Raw genomic sequence first — 12311 nt, 5'->3', positions numbered from 1 at the left:
GTCTAACGCTGGTGTAGGGCTGGTGTAGCGCCCAGGATCACTTAGGAAATTTGCACCGGGTGAAAAAAATGGGTTACAAAAATCGCGGGATAAAAATTATATAAAAAAAAAAAAAAAAAAGAATACTCACCGTTGGTTGGCACCTCAAAAGGACTGGTGCGCGTTGCACGGTGCACCGCTATGAACAATTCCAAAAGTTTCACAAAATACGCCTTATGCTACTATGAATATAGATGCCATTAACATTCTAGTTATAGATTATTGGTGTATTTTACTCATAACACAATGTTCTCTTATCACGCCCTCAGCCATTACCTGTGGTCACCCGGGCAACCCAGCCAATGGCCGGACCAACGGCAGCGAGTTTAACCTCAATGATGTTGTTAACTTCACCTGTAACCGAGGTTACACGCTCCATGGAAATGCACGTGCGCAGTGCAGGCTCAATGGGCAGTGGAGCAGCCCACTACCTGTCTGCAGAGGTATAACACACACACAAACATGACAAATCTAACAAACTCAAACATAAATGAATTAGACACTGTATGTGTATACACCAGTAATTCAAGATAACTGTCAACCAACATTTTCTTAGTGAGTCAGCTGTTGTTTTAAGTGTGTGATATTACTTGTGATACTTTATTTTGTGCTGTAATTTATGTTTAACTGTACGTTGTTTGCCAATTGAGTAAGTAAGTAAGACATTTTTATTTATAAAGCACATTTTTGAAACAATGTTAAAAAGTGCTATACAATGGACAACAATATAAACAATCAAGTAAAAAAAAGTTAAAACAAGGCACATAAGAGCAATAGCACAACAACAAGTAAAGCAAAAACCTTGACCTGCACAAGTGGGTCAGGTAAAAACTTCATAAGACAAAATGCTTACAAAACAAATATGTTTTTAACAAGTTCTTGAAACTGTCAACTGACTCAGCATTTTTTATCGCGAAGGGTAGAGCGTTCCGTTCCACACTGTAGGAGCAACCCCTGCAAAGGCCCGGTCACCCTTAGTTTTAAGTTTGGTCGCGGGTATTTCCAGAAGGCCTTTGTCAGAGGACCTGAGAGATCTCACATTGGGCTTTGAGTGCAGGAAGTCCGTGATATAAAGTGGGGCCAGCCCATGTAGTGCTTTATAGGTTATTAAAAGGATTTTAAAATCTATTCTGGACTTAATGGGCAGCCAGTGAAGTGCGGCCAACACCGGTGTTTATAATTTGCTCTACGATTGGTGTTGGTGAGGATTCTGGCAGCCGCATTCTGTAGTTCTGTAGTTGTAGTCGATGAATAGAGGAACGGCTCAGGGTAGGATAGAGTCCGTTACAGTAGTCAAGACGGGAAGAGACAAAGGCATGTATGATTTTTTCCAGGTCTTGAGAAGTAAGGATTGGTTACATTTTTGCAATATTGCGTAAATGGTAGAAACATGACTGGGTAACCAGTCTCTTCTCCTACTTCTTACATGGAACTCGAAGTTCATGCGGTTGTCAAAAAAGACACCCAGGTTCTTTGCGGTATGTGATACATTGGATGCCGGTGAACCAAGGACAGCTGAATTGCATTAGAAATACTCTCAGGGCCTATGGTAAGGATTTCTGTTTTGTCAGCGTTGAGCTGTAGGAAGTTTTGTGCCATCCAGTTGTTATTTCCAGTTAAAAAACACAGTTAAACAGTCACGCGTGACTGTGAGTTTGCTGAGGTCATTTTGCTTAAAGAGCTGGTGCCATGTTTTTGCACTTTTTCTGTTTTTCATGTGTCTATGAGGTTGATAGAACTTCATTAAGCCCCCCGGAGGTGGTTTTATGGTGTTTTATGTCTTCTCTGATTATTTGGAGTTTCTTCCTGGAGGCTGAAATCTTGAGGGTCAAACGTGCCAATAGAGAAACAGCCCTTTAGTGACATCACAGAGCCCCCAAAAAACATACCCTCCCCCTCATTATCATAACACAACAGGTGTGGGCATGAGGAGGAGGAGGGACCCAGTCAGGTGGGTGGTGCTAAGGTGGTGGAGGAGGTGCTAAGGTGAGAACCAGGCATACTTAATGAACTGGAGGCGTGTCCACATAAAAACATTTTTTTTTAACAATTTCTGTACACTTTTCTGTACACCTTATGATCAGGTTTTAGGGTTGAAAAATATCATGGCACTCCATCTTTAAAAGAAAGATACAACTGTGTATCATCATTAAATACACTCCCCCCTTTCAATATGAATTGTCCCTATCCAATGTGTTATTATAGACCACCAGAATAATACATGATCATATTATTTAGGGGTGCAACAGTTAATCAAACTAATCGATTTAATCTATTTTGAAACAATGATTCATTTAGTCTATTAAAAAGTGTTTCTCGTTTATTCGATTAATCTGAAAAGTTATCGATAGAATAAGAAAATAGTCAATAGTGCGGCCCTAATAACATGACTGTGTTTCAATTCCAAGTCCCACTAACCTCTGTAAGTTGTGTGCCTTCCACATTGTTGTCATCGCCACTCCACCAGCCGTGAACTCGTTCAAACGTAGTTATTTCCAACGCAGCAACTCGAACAAGTCTGTGACAGAAGAAATGGGCTGTTTTAAACTTAACATTTTTAAAGCCTCTAAACAACTTAGAAGACCGTAGAAATGAAGAGAGAAAACCAAACGAACAGGACATTTGTTGTTGTAAAATGATGTTATTGCATCACTTTACATCACTTTTGACGAATGTCAGCTTTGCTGCAAAGACGTTAAAAATACGATCTTAGGAAGACTTCCGGTTTGACGGCGACAGGAAATGGCAGGCTAAAACAGCGCTCCTCCACTCACATATAAATTATCCCCAAAAACACTTTATATAACATTCAATATTCGTCACAAAGTAATGGACGGGGACAAACTCGGGAGGGCTGAAGGTGGAAGATCGTCACGGTTGCATAAGAGCGATAAATCAGCCATGGAAAAAGACGTGCATGCTAACGCTAACCCTGCTAGCATGGAGGCTAGCGCGGGGGCTAGCACCCAAGCTAAGCTGTTGGCTAACATGTATACAGAGATCATGGCAATCCGACCTGATATGAAGAAAGAACTCGACTCTCTCCGTGATTCATTGAGAGAGGACATGAAGAAGGAACTAACAGACTTCAGAGACGAGATTAATCAATCCCTGGGCGCCATGAGGGGTGACTTGGAAACTACAATAACACGAGTAGGTGACGTTGAACAACGTGTTGTGGAAACAGAGGAACGTAACCTTGAAGTGGATGAGGCTCTCCAGGCTATGATTCTACTACATGAGTCGACCCAAGCAAAGCTTTTGGATCTTGAGATGCGCGGAAGACGAAATAATGCACGTATTTATATGGTCGCAGAGGGAGAAGAAGATGATAACATGCTGGACTTTGTGACCAAGCTTCTGACAACAGAGGTGGGTGTACCGATTGAAACAGAGCTGAAAATACAGCGATGTCACAGAGCCCTGGGTCCAAAACCACCGAGGGAAGCCCCACCGAGATCCATAATAGTAAATTTCCTAGAGTACTGCACCAAGGAACTAGTGATATCTACTGCATGGAAAAAGGGAATAGTTCTCTACAAGAACAACAGAATCTACTTCGACCACGACTACCCAGCAGAAATAAAAAAGAAAAGAGGAGAATACTCTGACATAAGAAAACTACTCCAGAAAGAAGGGATCAAATTCCGCACTCCACCCCCTGCTAAGCTTAAGGTCTTCTTTGATACTGGGACCAAGACCTACAATGATGCAAGGGAGGCTGCAAACGACTTGAGGAAGAGAGGCTTCCCTCTCCCTGAAAATGGGGAAACGTCGCCATCTAGAGGACCACAAAAGTCACCGTCATCATGGACCAAGGCAGGAGACAAGCGCAGACAGCAGATCATCCAACCACACCAGATAAGACAGAAACTACGCCGCTTCCGCCACGACCAGCAAGTCGCCCAAGAGGACGCCCGAGAGGACGCCCAGGAGGACGCCCAGAAGGACGCCCAGCAGGACGCCCAGCAGGACGCCCAGCAGGACGCCCAGGAGGACGCCCAGAGGGACGCCCAGCAGGACGCCCAGGAGGACGCCCAGAAGGACGCCCAGGAGGACACCCAGGAGAATGAGGCGACATGATAACACAAGCAGGGATGTTTCAGGTTACTGATATAATAATGTTCTCTGATAATTTAGAAATACTCTGATTTAGCTTTCGATTATATTATTTTTTCTTCTTTTTTCATGTTCACAGGCTGATTTATTTTAATTTAATTCGTGAACCTTTCAGCCCAAAATAGTTATAATGTTCATAAAGTGAGTGACCTGAGCTGAGATAGGCTGCCATAGCAGAGCAGTATGCTAACTAAAGCATTCTTAGGAGCTTTTTTTGCTCCACAGAGGGGCCCTTTTTTCAAGGCAGGACTTCCCCTCGATTTCAAGGAGCACTTTTGTCCTCCAGTTGTGGAAGTCACTTTAAGTTTTCTTTATCTTGATGTTATTGTCTATTTTTGTGTTTTTTCCAGTTTGAATTTTAAGGTAATGTGTTGTAAGTTGAGGTGGGCAAAATCAGACCGAAGGAAACAACCGCAATGGGTTATCAGGAATACAGGGTAATAACTCTCAATGTCAATGGGTTGCATAATCCAATTAAAAGAAGCAAGGTTATTTCAAAAATGAAAAGGGAAAAATTACAAATAATCTTTTGGCAGGAGACGCATCTCTCTGACACAGAGCATGAAAAATTAAAAAAGATGGGTTTTGTGAACACATTCTATTCTTCTCATGATTCAGGGCGTAGAAGGGGAGTAGCCATTCTACTGTCTAATAAATTAAATTTTCAATTGATAACACAGATTAAAGATAAGGAGGGACGTTACATTTTGGTTAAAGGCAAGATAGACAATAAAGAGGTGACCTTGTTTAACGTTTATATGCCACCAGGCCACGATAAATCGCTTATTCAAAAAATGTTTAATCTTTTAATTAAAGAATCAACTGGAGTGGTTATATGTGGGGGAGACTGGAATGTACAATTACATAAAATTGACTCTACTAATCAACATAAAAAAGTGAACCAATACTCATGCATTATGAGAAAAATGCTGAAGGAATCTGGCATGCTAGATATATGGAGAGAACTTCACCCCACAGAAAAAGAGTATACTTTTTATAGCTCCCCACATTCCGAACACTCTCGAATTGACTACTTCTTTGTCCCAGTCACAGATAGACATAGGGTAAGTGAGTGCAAAATAGGCATTAGGGATGTGTCAGACCACTCAGGTGTATATCTTACCTTACATCTAGATAATAAAAAGAAAAACTCAATATGGAGACTCAACAATAGTCTTCTGAATGACAATTCATGTAAAGAATATATCAGGAAAGAGCTAGGGGATTACCTACTAAATAATGACAATGGAACAGTTACTCCAAATGTTCTGTGGGATGCTTGGAAGGCGGTTTTGAGGGGTAGACTTATAGCATACGCTGCACATAAGAAGAAGCTAAAACAAGGTCACCTGTTAGAGTTACAATCGAAAATGAAGGAATTAGAAAATCTGCACTCTGTTCGAAAAGACTCACAGACGCTAGCCCAATTGAAATGCTTACAACAAAAAATAAATAAGATCTACAATGAAGAAAATGAGAAAAACATGAGGTTTGTTAAACAAAAATACTATGAGACTGGTCCTAAAGCTATGAAACTCCTCTCATGGAGACTGCGTAAACAACAAGCTGATAGAAGCATTTATAAAATAAGGAACCCAAGAAACAATACAATGTGTCACAACCAGGAAGAAATACAGCAATGTTTTGAGATCTACTACCAGGACCTCTATACCCAGCCAGATAAAGCTGATTCAGCAGCCATTGGCAACTTTTTGAATTCTCTGGACCTTCCCTCAATAGGTGTTCAGCAGAATAAGGCACTGACTGCTGAGATAACAAGTACTGAGGTGGATGAAGCCATATCTTTGTTGAAAACAGACAAAACACCAGGGTCTGATGGCTTCACAGGAGAAATGTATAAAATGTTTAGGCCTGAACTATTACCTTTACTTCTCAGTTGTTTTAATTATACCCTTAAAGAGGGCCATATGCCCCAATCTTGGAGTGAAGCGCTGATTTCAGTCATTCCCAAAGAAGGTAAAGATAAATTGGAATGTAGCTCATATAGACCAATATCAATATTGAACATAGACTATAAACTATTTGCAGCAATTATCGCTAGAAGGATGGAAGATATTGTCTCGGACATGATAGATCCTGACCAAACAGGCTTTGTTAAAGAAAGACAAACGCAAGATAGTATTAGGCGGACACTCCATGTGGTTGACTATATGACTGAGGAAAAGATAAGTGCAACGCTAATAAGCCTGGACGCGGCTGCTGCCTTTGACAGTGTAGGCTGGAGCTATCTTTACCAGGTTTTAGAACGATTTGGGTTTGACGAGAAATCAGTGCTATGTATAAAATCTCTTTATTCATCTCCCACAGCCAGAATAAAAATTAATGGACATCTAACACGCTCAATCAAGCTAGGGAGGGGTTGCCGCCAAGGCTGTGTTTTAAGCCCCGCCCTCTTCGCGTTTTTCATCGAGCCACTGGCCCAGGCAATTAGGGAGGACCCAGAGATTCAGGGGGTATCAATCGGGAACACAGAATACACGATAAGCCTATTCGCGGACGACATATTGCTCACATTAAAAAATCCAGAGATTAGTGTACCCAAATTGATGACAACCTTGAGCATATTTGGAACTTACTCAGGTTATAAACTGAACACACACAAAACCCAATTACTTACTTATAATTTTACTCCAAGTTCAGAACTGCGATCCAAATTTGACTTCAAATGGGACGCACTAGCTGTCAAATATTTGGGGGTTTGGATTCCAAAAGATATATCTAAAATATATGACAAGAACTATGGTCCTGGTGTTAGGTCAATTAAAGCAGATCTTGACAGATGGTCCCTGTTGCCACTAGATATGTCGAATAGAATAGAAATCATCAAAATGAACGTTCTACCCCGCTACTTGTATCTGTTCCAATCACTACCTGTCCCAATCCCCTCTAAAGACTTCAATGAATGGAATAAGATGATCTCAAGATTTATTTGGAACAGTAAGAGACCCCGGGTCAAATATAAAACCCTACAATTACCCAAAGATAAAGGTGGATTCTCTCTTCCATGTATGGAGGATTATTTTACTGCGGCCCAATTAAGACCACTGATATGCTGGTGCAACCCAGAATATTCGGCGAAATGGAAGAAACTGGAACTAAGTCAATTTGATATACCTGCTCAGTCTATACTAGGTGACAAACGTCAATGGGCCCTTCACCAGAACAAAGTAAATAGGTGGATTAAGGTGGCACTGGGGACATGGTTCAGGATCTGCAAAAAACTGCGTCTTGATAATCATATACGAATATTGAAATGGGTGACATTTGACTCAGAGTTTAAACCATCCAATATGGATAAGCGATATAGACAATGGGCGGAAAATGGCGTAACAGCCTATTGTACATTATTCAGCAAAGGCATTTTTGCATCCTTCAGTCAAATGTCAGACACCTATAACCTTGGGAAAAATGACTTTTACAGATATCTCCAGGTCAGGGATTATGTCAATAAGGAAATTAAACAGGTAGAGGGTACAGAACCCAATCTGGTTCATTTATTTATGAATGCGTACAAAAATAAGGATAGTAAACACCTCATATCACAAACCTATAACAGATTACAAACCTCTAAAATCCACTCGACTACTAAAGTCAGACAGAAATGGGAGAAAGAATCGGGCCTGGAGATATCTGAGGAGGATTGGAATGATATTTGGGAAGGTCAAACAAGGACAACTAACTCAAGGGCTTGGCGGGAATTCGCCTGGAAGAATACTATACGTTACTTTATCACCCCAAAATTGAAAAGCCATTTTCGGGGTTGTCAAGGACAGGGTCAATGTTGGAGGCATTGTGGTAAAGTGATGGCAGATCATTTCCACATTTTTTGGGACTGTCCTTTAATTCAACCCTTTTGGCAAGAGGTCATCAAAGAAATTAGAGACATTTTTGGAATAGAAATGGATTGTTCTTTTGTTACAGCTTATCTGGGGAAAATCCCTGCTGAACTCATGAGCCAGGACTTATATCTGTATAACATCATTTTGGTTGCCTGTAAGAAAGCCATCACCCGGAAATGGCTACAGGCCGCACCACCGACCAAGGAAGACTGGATTACAGTTGTCAATGAGATAGACTCTATGGAGAGTCTGACCTTCTCTCTTAGGCTGAGAGCGGAACAATATGCGAAAAAATGGAAGAAATGGACTTCTTACTGTTTGATGAGAAATGTAATTCATTGACTGATTGTTGTTAAAAATATATATATATATACTGTAATCCATAAATAGGTTAATCTTTGTATTATAACGCCCACCTCAACACAATTTTTTGTTTGTTTTTACTTTATTTATTTTCATTTCATTTTATTTCTCTATGTGTCTATGTGTCAATCTTATACTTGTTTATTTGACTGTTGAATGTTCTAACTGGAAAACAATAAAAAATAAGTTACAAAAAAAAAAAATACGATCTTAGATTAGATGTTTTTGAGCACACCGAGTATTTTCTTTTCCATAAATGCAGCATATTGCCTCATCCTACTTCACCAGCTGCTTCTTGTCATCTGGCTCGAAGCCTACAGTAAGTGTGGCAAAATTAAGTGACGGAAAAGTTGAGTTTCTCCAGTCCAGAAGCCCTTGAACATACAGTGTAGGCTGAAAGACAGTCTATGATCTTAACTAACAATTATTATTGTGTATATGGTAAGCTTACCTTTCATCATAAAGTCTAAAGTCTGCACACTGGTTCTAAGTTTAGAATTGTTTATTACTGCCCAAAGTGTCGATCAAAAGACCTAGTGGTGAGCTACACACACCACCAGGACACCATGTGCATGTATTACCTAAAATATGTAGTGATGATGGTAATGAGCTCAATATATGTAACACATATATTACGGTCATGTGGTTATTGTCCCAGCCATAGTCTACACTTTTAGACGTGTTTATTCTATACAGTATGTCTTTATACCTTAACATTTTTTGACTGATTGAATACGTTATTAGACAGAAATGCAAATAGCATGAGGTACTTTCACACATTTGGGCTAAAAGGATAACACAGTCCTGGGACAGCATCTGTTTCATTTTAGATGTTGCTACTGTATATATTTAGTCATTTATTTATTTCAGAAAACTGTTAGGATTTAGAAGCCGTTTTTAGAATCGGCTTCAGGCCTAAATTGGTAAAATGATGTATTGGAATCTACATACTTCCTAATTTAACATACATTACAGTATATCGTCGGGCAGAAACCTCCTATCTCCATATTTTAACTTTTTGTGTTTTTTCGTAAATTAATGCCCTACTTGATAATGCACTCAAAAGCATCAAAAGTAGCAGATCTGCAAGATCGATACACGGCTCGAAACATGGTGCAAAGCGATGCGTTTTGAGCTTGACGATCTGGTACTTTTGCTATTTGGGAATTCATATCCTGAAAAGTATGTTTTGGACATATTCCACCCGACAGAGACAATATTGTACAGGGTTGCCAAATATTGCAAGGTTTTCCTGGTTGCATTGATATTGCACAGCGAGAACTTGGTCCCAAATGGAGACTTGCATGAGAACGAAAACCACGTCAGAGAGATGCTTCATCCTTCACTCAGATGTCTGTGTCACTGGTGAAACACATCCATTCATCTATAACTTTCATCATTTGCTATGTTGATGTTTACGTATTTGTCCATTTCAGCTGTCAGCAGACTGTAAAATGGTTAGAAATAAGTGTGCAGTATAACAGGAACAAAGAGATACCAGAGATACAGTGTAGTCTATACAGTATATACTGTCTATAAATAAACAATCCAGGCCATAAATAACTGCACACGTGCACATGTGCACTCACACAGGCACACGCGCATGTACACACACAGATTGGCACACAAACACATTCTTCTCCACTTGTCAACCATGCATGGTTGTTCCACTGAAAGTCTCTCAAGACCTGTTCTACTGAAACCGCCAGGAGATGCTGAAACACATGCATGCACGCACGCGCACACACACACACACACACACACACACACACACACACACACACACACACACACACACACACACAGGTCGATATTACATAGCTGCTCAGCTGGAGTTTCCATTGAATTCTTTCTCGCTTAGTGGTTCTCTACCCCCACCTCTCTCTCTCTCTCTCTCTCTCTCTCTCTCTCTCTCTCTCTCTCCCCCTCTCTCTGCCCCCCCTCTATCTCTCTTTTTGTCTCTCTCCTCCCTCTGTTTTTGCCCCAGTAGCAGCTGTCAATTATGAGGCTGAAACCTTCTCTGCTCCCTCAGTGGTGCCCGACACACACACACACACACACACACACACACACACACACACACACACACACACACACACACACACACACACACACACACACACACACACACACACACACACACACACACACACTGCTGTCCCCTATGGACTTGAATGTGAGCTGCCTTTCCCCCATGTGACACACAGAAGAGGAAAAGGCGCTCAGACGGGATGAAGGCAGGAATATGTAGAGAACAGAGACTTATCACAGGAGAGAGGAATAGACTGGAGGAGAATGGAACACTACAGAAATGAATAGAGCTAGAGCCCAAAGATCAGCAGAAGCAAATTTAAGAAATAATGAAAACGGACTAGTGAAGGATACAGCGGTATACTGTAGAAGCTCAGAAAATGAAAATAAAGAAGAGCAGTGGAGAAAAAGTGCCCTAGCAAACCCAAGCGGAACAGAACAGAGTGAGGCATAACAGCTGTCTACTCTTTGGAAGAACGTGTTGCTGTCGGGTAGAAACCCTAACAGTGGTTCTCAAACTTTTTCATGTCAAGAACCCCCATCCGTCTCAAAAATATTTTGTGCCAGGGACCCCCAGAATAGAAGATTTGTGAAAAAAATAAGGAAAATAAAGAAAAAACATTCAAAATGTTCCAAACGTTTATGAGATTTCAAAAAAACATTTAAAAAAAATAGCAGATGTACAAGCTCACGAGACAAAGTATAAAATATGGTTAAAGTGGTTAAACTGATTGTGATGCTATTAACTAATTATGCTGGGGACCCCCTGGAACCACCCCAAGGACCCCTGGGGGTCCTTGAACCTCACTTTGAGAACCACTGCCCTACAGTATATCTCCATATTTCATAATTGTATGTTTTTTTGCATGTACGCATTAACGCATTTCGATGTTTGATAGAATGTTGCACAGGCTTTGATTTTTACATTGAGACAATAAGAAGTATAGATATACCAGTGTGTGTTCTGTGCATGGGGCCTGGCACAGAAGTGTCTTTGTAAGAAGAGTAGTGGAACTGGTATGTAGCAAGTGTTTCCATATTCGTATGAATGAAAGACTTTCTTTGTTATGTGTGAGCTTTATTCATGTTATTTATTTGAGTACCTGGCTGATAAGGGCGTGCTTGTTCCTTCATGAATCACTAGAGGTAGATAAATCAGCCTGGGACACTATTGAGTGAATGAAACATACTGGATAAAAGCTGGATGTAGAATCTACATCCACTTGTAGCTTTTATTTTCATTTTGTCCATGGAGAATTCTTTCTTTGGTGTGATAAACAAAATACACTCAAAACTCAAACATAGCTGGATGGAGATGGAGAATTCTTCCTTTGATGCGCACTCAAAATGTGAGATGATAACACTTTTGATACCTGTACTTTTACTTTTGATACATGTTGATGAATTGAATACTGAATACTGTACAATTGACAATGGAATCAAGTCCCCAGGACTTTTTTTGTGTTATCCTTTTAGCCTCAATGTCTGACTGTACCACATGCTTTTTACATTTCTGACTAATAAAGTATTCAATCAATCAGTACATTTAATGTGAGCTACTTTAACAATTTGACTCAAGTGATTTTTTTATGCGACTGACTTTGGTGACTGTGTCACTTAAAAAAAACACATCTTCTACTTTTACTCAAGTATAGCTTTCAAGAAGGCTTCTTTATATACCACCGAGAAATACTATAATTGTAAAATGTGTAGCAAAACCCATCAATCCAGGAACGCATCTGTGTCATTTTAGATTTATTTGGCTATTCAAAAATAGCAGATATACAAGCTCATAGTGCCGCAGCGAGTGCCGTGCTATGAGCTTGTAGATCTGCGATATTTGAAAAAGAATTGTGAAACTGTGTGCAAATCACTGAATATATACTGTATATACATTTT

General features: G+C 40.2%; 1 protein-coding gene across 1 annotated transcript in view; it reads left to right on the top strand.

Annotated features, from left to right (window-relative positions):
* The window catches only part of LOC311051108 (CUB and sushi domain-containing protein 1-like), a gene marked incomplete at its 3' end in the record, with an annotated part of 707106 nt that overhangs the window by 643606 nt on the left and 51189 nt on the right, over positions 1–12311 (top strand). The window contains exon 57 of the mRNA XM_084065507.1: positions 309–482. Within this exon, the coding sequence (XP_083921633.1) occupies positions 309–482 (174 nt within the window). The remainder of the gene's footprint in view (positions 1–308; positions 483–12311) is intronic.

The sequence above is a fragment of the Gymnoscopelus microlampas genome (genome assembly GCF_963454915.1).
Source record: "Gymnoscopelus microlampas genome assembly, chromosome: 1".
In the NCBI taxonomy this organism is placed as follows: Eukaryota; Metazoa; Chordata; class Actinopteri; order Myctophiformes; family Myctophidae; genus Gymnoscopelus; species Gymnoscopelus microlampas.
Note: the sequence above shows the minus strand (reverse complement) of the source record. Positions and strands in the feature narration are given on the sequence as shown.